Raw genomic sequence first — 12328 nt, forward strand, 5'->3', positions numbered from 1 at the left:
TGCTCTGGGCAAGCACCGTGTGGGCCGCCCAGAACGGGATGAGACGCGTGTCTCCGATCGAGTTTGATCCACGCGTCCGCCGGGCTCCTGAGAGCAGGTCGGGATGTGAGTGGCACCTGGGGCGGGGGGGGGACTAAGTCCTGGTCACCCCTGGTGCTTTTCGTAAGGAAACTGAGTCACAGCCCAGCTGTGGTCCTGCTGGTTGGAGCAGAGGCGGATCCGTACGGTGCAGACGCGATGGGAATTTTGGTTTTCATCGTTCATGAGAAGCTTTTTATTTATTTATTTTTCTTTTTGAGACGGAGTCTCGCTGTGTCACCCAGGCTGGGCGCAGTGGTGCGATCTCGGTTCACTGCAACCTCCGCCTCCCGGGTTCAAGCGATTCTCCTGCCTCAGCCTCCCGAGTAGCTGGGATTCCAGGCACCTGCCACCACGTCCGGGCTAATTTTTGTATTTTTAGTAAAGACGGGGTTTCACCACGTTGGACAGGCTGGTCTCCATCTCCTGACCTCAGGGGATCCACCCGCCTCGGCCTCCCAAAGTGCTAGGATGACAGGTGCGAGCCCCCGCGCCCGCCCGTGAGAAGCTTTAAGTCAGTGCAGTGGCACGTGGATGGTGCAGGGCCGCAGGCCTCAGGTTCCTTTTGATCCTGCAGGGACCGCCCCGCCATTCGGGGTCAGAAATACCTGTGTCAGGGGCAGGTGTGAGCCGTGTCCGTGTGCGTCCCGCGGTGGCTCACACCTGGAATCCCACTGCCTTGGGAGACCGAGTGGGGATGGGAGTTCAAGACCAGCCTCGGCAACATACTGATACCCCCATCTCTTAAAAAAAAAAAAAAATGAGCTGGACATGGGTCCTGTAGTCCCAGCTACTCGGGAGGCTGAGGTGGGAGGATGGCTGCCCGTCTCGGCCTCCCGAGTAGCTGGGGTGACAGGTGCCGCCACCATGTCCCTCTGATTGTAATTCTTCCCAGACACGAGGTTTCTCCATGTGGCCCAGGCTGGGCTCAGACTCCTGAGCTCAGGGGATCCCCCCACATCGGCTTCCCGAGGCGCTGGGGGTCCAGGTGTGCAGACGGTTCTTCGTCTACACGCGTCCCTGGATTTCCTGCCACGGGGATACAAATAGACGCCCGCGGTGTGGGGACCTGGCTCCGCACCTGCACCTGCGTGTTTCCTGCACGGGCCCCAGAACCCTGGGACGGGATCCCTGTGGTGTGACGAAGTCAGTGGCCCCTCGGTGAGGCTGGGGGATGGGAGGGGGCGGCATCCAGGCTGGGCCCCGAGGCCTGGCTCCCTCACCGTGTCCCCCTCACCGTGTCCCCCTCACCGTGTCCCCCTCACCGTGTCCCTGAGGTCCCACAGGCTGGTGACAGGTGGCTGAAGGCCACGTTCCAGTCAGGGCGCCGGCCCCACGTGTGACCCTGGTTCCTCCCCTCTGTCCCTTCCCCACCCCCAGTCCGTGCCCCCCATTCCCCCCAACGTCCCCCCATACCCACCACCCCTCCTCTCCCCCCCTCCACTCCCCTCTGCCCGCCCACCCCTCCCCTCATGTCTCCCCACCCCTCTCTTCTCTCCCCACCCCCCTCTTCTCTCCCCACCGCTCCCCTCCTCTCTCCACGCCCCATCTCTCCCTTGAGTCCTTGGGTTTGGTCCTGGCCACACTCCTACCTGACTGGCCCCATCCTGTCCTTCAGGGCAGGGACAGCCGATGCCCTCCACCTCCCCCATCGCTTTTGTGCCTCCGCCCCCTCCCCACGTAGGCCCGGCGTCCCGTAGGCACCACAGCCTGGGGAGTCGGGGGCACCGCGGAGCCCTAAGCATCAGGGTAAGCCGTGGTCTTAAGAAGTCAGTGTGTCTCACAGTCCCAAAAGGTTGGGGTACCCCCCGGCCCTCATGTTCAGAGCACCCTACGGTCCCACAGGGTTGGGGTGCCCCATGGCCCTCATGTTCAGGGTACCCTACGGTATTAAAGTTGGGGTACCCCACAGCCATCATGTTCAGGGCACCCCACAGCCCTAATGTCCAGGGCACCCCACAGTCCTGAAGGGTCAGGGCACCCCCGGATGAGGGGAGGTCAGGAGGGTCAGTGCCCGGGTGGACGTCCTGTCACCCCACCCTGTGAGGCACGGCCCGTGTCCCCGACTCCGACGTTGGGGGAGGTGAGCACGGAGCAGGTTCCCGTGGCACATTATTTATTTATTTGAGACGGAGTCTCGCTCTGTCGCCCAGGCTGGAGTGCAGTGGTTCGATCTCGGCTCACTGCAACCTCCGCCTCCCGGGTTCAAGTGATTCTCCTGCCTCAGTTTCCCATGTAGCTGGAATTACAAGTGCCTTCCACCACACCTGGCCAGTTTTTGTATTTTTAGTAGAGACGGTTTCACCGTGTTGGCCAACATGGTCTCGATCTCCTGACCTCAGGTGATCCACCCGCCTCGGCCTCCCAAAGTGCTGGGATGACGGGCGTGAGCCACCGCGCCCGGCCCCCATGGCATTGCTAGAGTCGCATGTGGCAGGTATGTTTGCTCGAGTTCCGGGTCAGCACCCCCGTGTGCACAGGTCGTGTGGCTGCTGCGCTGTGCCCGGCGGCTCCCTCCTGTCATCCCAGCGTTTTGGGCGGCCGGGGTGGGATCACTTAAGCCCAGGACCAGCCTGGGCAGGAGAGGGGGGGGCCCAGTTTTCTATTAAAGGCCGGGTGCAGTGACTCACGCCTGTCATCCCAGCACTTTGGGAGGTCGAGGCGGGCAGATCACGAGGTCAGGAGTTCGAGACCAGCCTGGCCAACACGGTGAAACCCCGTGTCTACTAAAAATACAAAAATGAGCCGGGTGCGGTGGCGCAGGCCTGTAGTTCCAGCTACTCGGGAGGCCGAGGCAGGACAATGCCGGGAACCCGGGAGGCGGAGGTTGCGGTGAGCCGAGATCACCTCACTGCACTCCAGCCTGGGCCACAGAGCGAGACTCCGCCTCACAACAGACAAAAGAGGTGCAGCGTGGAGCCTGCCCGTTTGGAATCGCTGTGGCCAGGCGGCCGCTCCTCTAAGCCCCGCTTCCTGCCCTTGGTCCCCGAGTGTCCTGCGGGGTTTGTGTGAGTCCCTGGGGGCCGAGGCCCTGGCGGGGAGGACGGGGGCCTCCGTGTCCCCCCCCGTGAGCTGCCGGCCGTAGGTACCGCTGAGGCCCGCCTTGCTTGCGGGGCAGGGGTCTGTGTGCTGGGGTTTGAGGGACGGGCCCGGGAGGCCTGTGGGGGGAGGGCTGTGGGGGGCTTGTCCGAGCGGGACCTGCTGTGCCTGCACCTCTGGGGTCTCCTTTCCCGACGGGGCCTCGCCCCCTCCTCTGGCTGCTCCCCGAGGTCAGGCCGGGCCACGCTGGGGAAACGGGGCGGCTGTGTCCCCCGCAGAGGGGCTGTTGTCTGGGGCACGGGTGGGCAGGACCCCCTCGCGGCGGCGGCCCGGGCTGCTGTGGGACCCGATACAGGGGTGGAGAGAGCTACGCCCTGGTGAGGACACGGCCGGCGAGCGGCAGCCCCCGGCGGACACGTCCTGGGGCCCGGGGTGCGGTCGGGTGCTGTCCCCGGAGACCAGAACGGCGGCTGCCCAGGCTCCGGGTGGCGTGTGTGGTGCGGAGGCCGAGCCTGGGGGAAGCTGTGGCTTCTACAGAGGGTGCCGGGGTTAGGGCATCGCTGCCCTGCCGGGGTCGGCCCGCGGGTCACGGGGAGCTGGGTTCGAGGCCCCCGCGGGAGCCACGCAGCAGCGTCTGGCCGGGTGAGGGGCCGCGTCTACGGCTTCGGGCTGGGCAGGGCCGTCTGTGCCACGCGGGGTTGGGCCGGCCCGGGGGGCTGCGTCCCCGTCACCCACAGACGGGCCCCTGTGCCACGTGGGGTCTGACCCCTTGGCCTGGGCGGGGCGGCACGTGGGCACCGCGCTGGGGACGATCTCCAGCCTCTGCTCCTTCCCCGGCTCTGAGAGTCCCGAGGGCCTCCCTGCTCCCCCCCCGGGGCCGTGTCTCCTCCGACAACTGCTGGGCGCGGCTGGTCCGGCTCCGTCCAGTTCCTGCGTCTGATGCCCCCAGTTCTCCCCCAACGCCCCGTCTCCCTCTTCTCCGTCTCACGGCCGTCCAGGCCCCGTCCCCCGCCCCAGGCTGGGCCCCTCGTTCTGGGGAGCCCCCGTGTTCCCAGGCCCGTCCCTGCCGCCCCTGGGGACGGCGCTCTGGGGGCCGCTCTGGCGCCAATGCCGGGAGCCTGGGGTGCCCCCGTGGACGCGCTGGGATCTGACACGAAGGGACCCTGCGAGGACGGGAGGGAGGGAGGGGCCGGCTGAGTCCCTGCTGGGGGATCTCCAGGGGTGACGGCCGTCAACCGCAGGGCGCCCGGGACGGCCATTCCCGGGGGGGTGGGGATGCCACAGGCGCCCCCGCCGAGCCCTGGAACGTCCTGGCCGCTGGCCACTGTCAGGGTGACCCGGGTGCTTGTTTTGTGGGGACCCCCGGCCCCCCGCACGTGGGCTGTCAGGGGAACGGACCCTTAGACCAAGTGGGGGCAGGACGGCTGGGCTCTGGGTCTCCCCGCCGCGCCGCTGTCCACGGGGACCCCCACTTCCCCGGCCGAGGCTGAGCGTGCACGGCCGGCCCTGGTGTGGCCCAGGGCATCGGGGCCGTGGCTGGGGGAGGAGGGGGCGCTTGGGGGATGCGGTGAGTACGGGGGTGTCGGAGGCTGTGCGGGGGCCTCACCAGGGACGTGGGTGGGGGACGTTGTTCCTTTCACGGCCCCAGGGAGCCCTCTGATGTCTCAGCCTTGAACCCCCAGCCTTCAACCCCCCATTGGGGGCCTCCTCCCGTCAGCGTGGGAGGTGGAGGGTTCCGGTCAGAGGTGAACCCCCCGCTTCGGCCCCCTCAGTCCCATGACCATGGCCGTGGGGGGCCCTGAGGTGGTGGGGGACGGACTTGCCCGCCCGGACGGGCTCCCCCGAGCGCGGGGCAGGGTGGGCCCCCAGGCCGTGGCTCCCGGTGCCATTTCCCTGCGGCGGCCACCGTCGGACCCTCCTGCCCGGCACCTGTCCTGTTGTTGGGGGGCCCTGACCCTTCGCAGACCCAGGTGGGGGCGTCCCCCGGGAAATCCGGGGACACCTGGAGACACTGAGGACACGTTTGGGGCAGCGGCCGTTCCCCAGGAGGTGCTGCCACGTCCCCCCCCTGCCCCCAGCCTCCGTCGCCGTCTCTCGGGGTCGCAGGGACCGCCTGTGCGTCCGGCTCCTTCACAGCCAGGGCTGCGGTGGGTGAACGGGGCGTGTGCGCAGCTCTCGGGGTGCTCCCGCCCCGCCCGCCTGTTCCCGGCCGTGTGGCCACGTCCCTGTCCGGGGGGAACATTTTGTCGTGTGCGAGGAACGGGGGTCGTCCCGTGGTCACCACCCGTGACCCTCCCTGGCCTGTGGAAGGAGCAGAGCTGGGCCTGGGCTCAGGCGTGTCGGGCGTCCCTGGAGGGCTCGTGGTCCTCCCTGCACTCAGGGTTGTGCCCGGCGGGGCCTCCGAACCCCCTCGTTCAGGCCCCGACTCGACGCCGGCTCCTTCCTTCCGGGGTCGTTGGCGGCCTTGGCTCCCGGGCTGGGAGGGACCGGCCGAGCCCGCGACTGAAAATCCTCCCAACGTTCGTTCAAAAACGCAAGCGCGATCGCCAGCAACGCTCTTGTCCATTTACACAGAACGTGCAGGCTGCGGCGGAGGCTCCGGTCCAGGGCGGGGGACGTGCCCGGGAGCCGCGGGTCACAGCTTGGACCTTTCCAGAGAGACGAGGCCCCCGGAACGGCAGAGGCCGGCGGGTGTCCGTGTGGGCGCCTGTCCCAGTCCCGAGCGGCCCTCGCGTGTTCCCCGGGCGGGGTCACCAGGCCCCCAGAGCCCGAGGCCGGTCCGGCCGCGAACCCATGGCGGGAATTCACAGCACATGCCTCTGTGAATAAATAAAAATTTACCATTCCGTACAAACGCACTCGCTTTCCACAACAGACAAGAGTTTTTACACAAGCCGCGGGGGCCGCGGCCCGTGCAGAGGGGCCCGCGGTGGGGTCCCCGGGCGGCCTCACAGCGGCTCCAGGTCGTCGTCCCCGCACGCGTACTCGTACAGGTCCACGGCGCCCAGGGGCGAGGGCGCCTCGAAGAACGGCCTCTGGGCCAGCGGGGACCGCAGGGCACTCAGCTTCTGCTCCACAGGGCTGAGCTCGGCCTCGAACCTGCAACGAGGGGGTGGTGAAGGCGGGGCCGGCGGCGCAGAGCCAGGCCCTGGAGACAGTGCGTGGTTTCCGGGACACGCAGGCCGCCCGGGCCCAGCCTCCAGCACCAGAAAGTCCCCTGAGCCGACCCCGAGCTGCGGCCACTGAGCCAGCAACAAGCTCCACGAACGCGCCCGGGGCGTGGCCTGCGGGGCAGGTGGAAACCCGCAGAGCGAGACTCTGTCTGAAATAAATAAAACCAGGCCCCCACGGGGTCACTGGTGAATTCTACCAGACACTGAGGGAAGACGTCACGGGTGCCGCACACAAACTCCTCCAGAAACTAAGGGGAGAGCAGCCTGCCCCCCGTTCCGTGCGCCAGCATCACCCTGACACCCGAGCCAGACCAAGACATCCCAGGAAAAGCCACGGGCCGGGCTCGGTGGCTCAGGCCTGCACTCCCAGCGCTGTGGGGGGCCGAGGCGGGAGGATCGCCCGAGGTCAGGAGTTTGAGACCAGCCCAGGCAACATAGCGAGACTCTGTCTCTAGAAAACAAAAAATCAGCAGGGCGCTGGGAAACACTCCCGTAGTAATTAGCCGGGCGTTGGGGGGGGGCACCCCCGTAGTAATTAGCCGGGCGCAGGGGGACACCGCTGTAATCCGAGGTGCTCAGGAGGCCGAGGGTGGAGGATCGCTTGCACCCACTGCCCTCGCCCCGGTGACAGAGCAAGACCGTGTCTCAAAAAAAATTTATAAACTGCTCCAGATAATCCTTGCAAAGAGAGTCCAACCCTATATAAGGATAAAATGAGGAAGATCCATGCTGGGAACACACGGCTGGCTGAAGACGCCCCGGTGTCACTCACCGGACGGACGGACAGACAGAGGAACATGCAGCGCAAGCATCTGAGACACTCAGCCCCGTGTGGGGAAACCTCCGCCCACCAGGAAGAGGCCAGAGCACCCCCCCCAGTGACCGCCGTGGGAGGGGAGACGCCCCCAGGACCGGGCACCGGGACGCACAGAAACCCGCACCGCTCAGTCAGGCTGGACCCCACCCAGCAGCGTCCAGGCCGCGCAGCGGGCAACAGAAAGCAAGAGACGGCCACGCGGGGGTGAAAAGGAAGACAAGACACGGACCCACTGACGGACACGGGCCGTCCGCGCAGAAAGCCGCAGAGAACTGCCAGAGCGTTCAGATCTCCCAAGTGTGTTGCGTCAAGTTGCAAAACACAAGGTCAACCAGTCGTATTTCCATGGCCGCCAACGAACCAGCGGAACCGGGAATCTTAAAAGTTCCGTTTACACCCCCAAAGTGGGGCGGGGGACAGTGGGCTGGTCCCACCCCGCATCCCCGCGCCCCCCTCACTGTGCCCGGTGTCCCTGCACTGTCCGCCGCACCCCCTGTGCCCCGCGCCCCCCCCTGTGCCCCGCGCCCCCCTCACTGGCCCCAAGTCCCCGCACCCCCCTCACTGTGCCCCGCACCCCCCTCACTGTGCCCCGCACCCCCCTCACTGTGCCCCGCGCCCCCCTCACCCCCCTCACTGTGCCCCGCGCCCCCGCACCCCCTCACTGTGCCCCGCGCCCTCACTGTGCCCCGCGCCCCCTCACTGTGCCCCGCGCCCCCTCACCTCCTCACCGTGCCCCGCGCCCCCGCACCCCCCTCACTGTGCCCCGCGCCCCCTCACTGTGCCCCGTGCTCCTCACTGTCCCCCAAGCCCCCTCACCGTCCCCCTCACTGTGCCCCGCGCCCCCCGCACCCCCTCACTGTGCCCCGCGCCCCCTCACTGTGCCCCGCGCCCCCTCACCTCACTGTGCCCCGCGCCCCCCTCACCCCCCTCACTGTGCCCCGCGCCCCCGCACCCCCTCACTGTGCCCCACGCCCCCTCACTGTGCCCCGCGCCCCCTCACCTCCTCACCGTGCCCCGCGCCCCCGCACCCCCCTCACTGTGCCCCGCACCCCCTCACTGTGCCCCGCGCCCCCTCACTGTGCCCCGCGCCCCCTCACCTCCTCACCGTGCCCCGCGCCCCCGCACCCCCCTCACTGTGCCCCGTGCTCCTCACTGTCCCCCAAGCCCCCTCACCGTCCCCCTCACTGTGCCCCGCGCCCCCTCACTGTGCCCAGCGCCCCCGCACCCCCCTCACTGTCCCCCGCGCCCCCCGGCCGCGCGCTCACCCGTCCTCCCAGGGCTCCCCCGCCGTCTCCTCGGCCACCAGGATGTCGTACTCCTCGGCCGCGTACTTCTCCCAGTCCGAGAGCTCGGGGCCGCTGCCGTCACTGTCCTGGGGGAAGCGCACGCGTCACGTCACGCACCCGCCTGGCGCGGCCCCGCCCGCGCGCCCCCCGCACTCACCCTGAGCAGCGAGATCTGCTCCTTCTGCTCGTGGTCCAGGTACTTCTCGATGTTGAAGAAGGTGTCGAAGAACACGCCGGCCAGCTTGCAGCGCTTCAGGTCCCGCAGCGTGATCCTCCCTGCGGGGAGGGGACGTGTCCCAGGCGTGAGCCCGGCCTCACCTTCGGGCCGGCTGTGGGCTGTGCGGCGCGCGCCTCGGGTCACACGCGCGTAAGGACGCGGCCCGAGGCTCCGGGCTCTCCCGCCACGGGTCGGACGGGACAGGCGGACACGCGCGTGGTTCTGGGCGGGGACTGAGGTGTGGAGGCCGCGGTGCGGAGACGGCTCGGGCCACCTGTGCCCCGAGGACGCAGGGACGGGGACGTGGTGCAGGCGCCCCTGGATGTGAAATGACAGAGCCCGGAGCTCCCCACGCAGGCCGTGGCCAGAGGGTGTCCCGGGGACACCGAGCACCAGGAGGGCCCCAGCCAGGGAGAGGGACGGCTGCAGGGCGGTGCCCGGGCCTCGGAGCCATTTCCAAAGTGAAAGTCCCAGAGCTGGAGTCTGAGATGCAGAAGGAAGCCGAGCAGCGTGGACGCTCCCCTTTGCCTCAGTGGCCCTGGGAAACGGCCGCTCCTACTCTGAGTTGGTGACGAGGCCCAGCACCGCAGGTGTCCGGTCTCACTGCGCAAGAACCTCCTACTCAGGACCTCCCGCACCGGGGGCCGGGCCGGGAGGAGCTGGGACGATGGGTGGCAGAACAGGGTTGAGGGGAGGAGACCGGGGGGGGGGTGTGTGAGAGGAGGAGACGGGGGGGGGGGGTGAGAGGGGAGGAGGCAGAGGGGTGAGGGGAGGAGGCAGAGGGGTGAGGGGAGGAGGCAGAGGGGTGAGGGGAGGAGGCAGCGGGGGTGAGAGGGGAGGAGATGGGGGTGAGAGGGAGGAGATGAGGTGAGAGGGGAGGAGACACGGGTGAGGGGAGGAGGCAGAGGGGTGAGAGGGGAGGAGGCAGAGGGGTGAGAGGGGAGGAGGCAGAGGGGTGAGAGGGGAGGAGGCAGAGGGGTGAGAGGGGAGGAGACGGGGTGAGAGGGGAGGAGACGGGGTGAGAGGGGAGGAGACGGGGGGGGGTTAGAGGAGGAGACAGGGGTGAGGGAAGGAGACTGGGTGAGAGGGGAGGAGACAGAGGAGTGAGGAGAGGAGACGGGGTGAGAGGGGAGGAGACGGGGTGAGAGGGGAGGAGACGGGGTGAGAGGGGAGGAGACGGGGTGAGAGGGGAGGAGACGGGGTGAGAGGGGAGGAGACGGGGAGAGAGGGGAGGAGACGGGGTGAGAGGGGAGGAGACGAGGAGAGAGGGGAGGAGACGGGGTGAGAGGGGAGGAGACGGGGTGAGAGGGGAGGAGACGAGGAGAGAGGGGAGGAGACGGGGTGAGAGAGGAGGAGACAGAGGGGTGAGGAGAGGAGACGGGGGGGGTTAGAGGAGGAGACAGGGGTGAGAGGGGAGGAGACGGGGTGAGAGGGGAGGAGACGGGGGGGTTAGAGGAGGAGACAGGGGTGAGGGAAGGAGACTGGGTGAGAGGGGAGGAGACAGAGGAGTGAGGAGAGGAGACGGGGTGAGAGGGGAGGAGACGGGGTGAGAGGGGAGGAGACGGGGTGAGAGGGGAGGAGACGGGGTGAGAGGGGAGGAGACGGGGTGAGAGGGGAGGAGACGGGGTGAGAGGGGAGGAGACGGGGAGAGAGGGGAGGAGACGGGGTGAGAGGGGAGGAGACGGGGAGAGAGGGGAGGAGACGGGGTGAGAGAGGAGGAGACAGAGGGGTGAGGAGAGGAGACGGGGGGGGGTTAGAGGAGGAGACAGGGGTGAGAGGGGAGGAGACGGGGTGAGAGGGGAGGAGACGGGGTGAGAGGGGAGGAGACGGGGGGGTTAGAGGAGGAGACAGGGGTGAGGGAAGGAGACTGGGTGAGAGGGGAGGAGACAGAGGAGTGAGGAGAGGAGACGGGGTGAGAGGGGAGGAGACGGGGGGGGGTTAGAGGAGGAGACAGGGGTGAGGGAAGGAGACTGGGTGAGAGGGGAGGAGACGGGGTGAGAGGGGAGGAGACGGGGGGGGGTTAGAGGAGGAGACAGGGGTGAGTGGAGGAGACGGGTGAGGGGAGGAGACGGGGAGAGAGGGTTGGACCCCACCCTGTGTGGCATCAGCACAAACGTGGCAACTGGTCCCTCAGCCGGTGCCGACGTCCCCAGTGAGCCCCGGCCTGGGTTCTCCAGGCCACCCTCGGGGGTGTCGACGCCCCGAGTAGGAGGTTCTTGCGCCGTGAGACCGGACACCTGCGGTGCTGGGCCTCGTCACCAACTCAGAGTAGGAGCGGCCGTTTCCCAGGGTCCCTCACCCCGGGCCGTCCTCTCTCCCGTCTGTCCCGTCCTCTCGCCCACCCGTCCCCTCACCCTGGGCCCTCCCGGGGCGTCACCTTCGCTCCTCGGCTTGACCAGGTCCAGCATCTGGCAGAGGCAGTCCTGGAAGGGCAGGGCCTCGATGGCCATGCTGTCCAGCCTCCGGCACTGCTCCTCGTAGAAGTACTCCAGCTCGAACATGGACAGGGCGCCGTCCCCGTCCAGGTCCATGCAGCGGAACCAGTACTCGATGCTGTGGCACAGCGAGCTCTGTCGGCCCCGCCCCGGACCCTCCCAGCCCGTGCCCTGCGGCCCCGGGGGCAGCCTCCCAAACAGGCGTGCGCGCATCCGCCCGTGCCCTGCAGCCCCTCTGCCAGGCGTGCGCGCATCCGCCCGTGCCCTGCAGCCCCTCTGCCAGGCGTGCGCGCATCCGCCCGTGCCCTGCAGCCCCTCTGCCAGGCGTGCGCGCATCCGCCCGTGCCCTGCAGCCCCCCACCAGACGTGCGCGCATCCGCCCGTGCCCTGCGGCCCCCCACCAGACGTGCGCGCATCCGCCCGTGCCCTGCAGCCCCTCTGCCAGGCGTGCGCGCATCCGCCCGTGCCCTGCAGCCCCTCTGCCAGACGTGCGCGCATCCGCCCGTGCCCTGCAGCCCCCCACCAGGCGTGCGCGCATCCGCCCGTGCCCTGCAGCCCCTCTGCCAGGCGTGCGCGCATCCGCCCGTGCCCTGCAGCCCCCCACCAGACGTGCGCGCATCTGCCCGTGCCCTGCAGCCCCTCTGCCAGGCGTGCGCGCATCCGCCCGTGCCCTGCAGCCCCCCACCAGACATGCGCGCATCCGCCCGTGCCCTGCAGCCCCTCTGCCAGGCGTGCGCGCATCCGCCCGTGCCCTGCAGCCCCCCACCAGACGTGCGCGCATCCGCCCGTGCCCTGCGGCCCCCCACCAGACGTGCGCGCATCCGCCCGTGCCCTGCAGCCCCTCTGCCAGGCGTGCGCGCATCCGCCCGTGCCCTGCAGCCCCTCTGCCAGGCGTGCGCGCATCCGCCCGTGCCCTGCAGCCCCCCACCAGACGTGCGCGCATCCGCCCGTGCCCTGCAGCTCCCCACCAGACGTGCGCGCATCCGCCCGTGCCCTGCAGCCCCCCACCAGACCTGCGCGCATCCGCCCGTGCCCTGCAGCTCCCCACCAGACGTGCGTGCATCCGCCTGGGGACACACGTCACACGGGCGGCTCCCGGCCCTGCACTGAACAAACCCGCACCGTGGCAGGAACCCACCTGGTCGGCGTTTTCTTGTCTTCCTCAGAGATCAAAAACCAGACAAAGTCTGCGTAGCTGATCTTCCCTTCCTTCTGCGCTTTTCTGCCTCTAGACCCCAGGCCAGGATGGAGAGACGAAGATGGTGTCACGGAGAGACTCCCGG

General features: G+C 68.7%; 1 protein-coding gene across 3 annotated transcripts in view; it reads right to left on the bottom strand.

Moving 5' to 3' along the window:
• Positions 1-5937: 5937 nt before the first annotated feature.
• Positions 5938-12328, bottom strand: part of LOC114669841 (serine/threonine-protein phosphatase 2A regulatory subunit B'' subunit beta) — a 38999-nt gene continuing 32608 nt past the window's right edge. For all 3 annotated transcript variants that reach the window (XM_077987986.1, XM_077987989.1, XM_077987987.1), the window contains exons 9-13: positions 12184-12273; positions 10988-11163; positions 8551-8669; positions 8373-8479; positions 5938-6216 (exon numbers count right to left, since the gene is read on the bottom strand). In XM_077987986.1, coding sequence (XP_077844112.1) covers positions 6066-6216; positions 8373-8479; positions 8551-8669; positions 10988-11163; positions 12184-12273 — 643 coding nt within the window. In that variant the 3' untranslated portion in view covers positions 5938-6065. The remainder of the gene's footprint in view (positions 6217-8372; positions 8480-8550; positions 8670-10987; positions 11164-12183; positions 12274-12328) is intronic.

This window comes from Macaca mulatta, chromosome X (assembly GCF_049350105.2).
Source record: "Macaca mulatta isolate MMU2019108-1 chromosome X, T2T-MMU8v2.0, whole genome shotgun sequence".
Lineage (NCBI taxonomy): Eukaryota > Metazoa > Chordata > Mammalia > Primates > Cercopithecidae > Macaca > Macaca mulatta.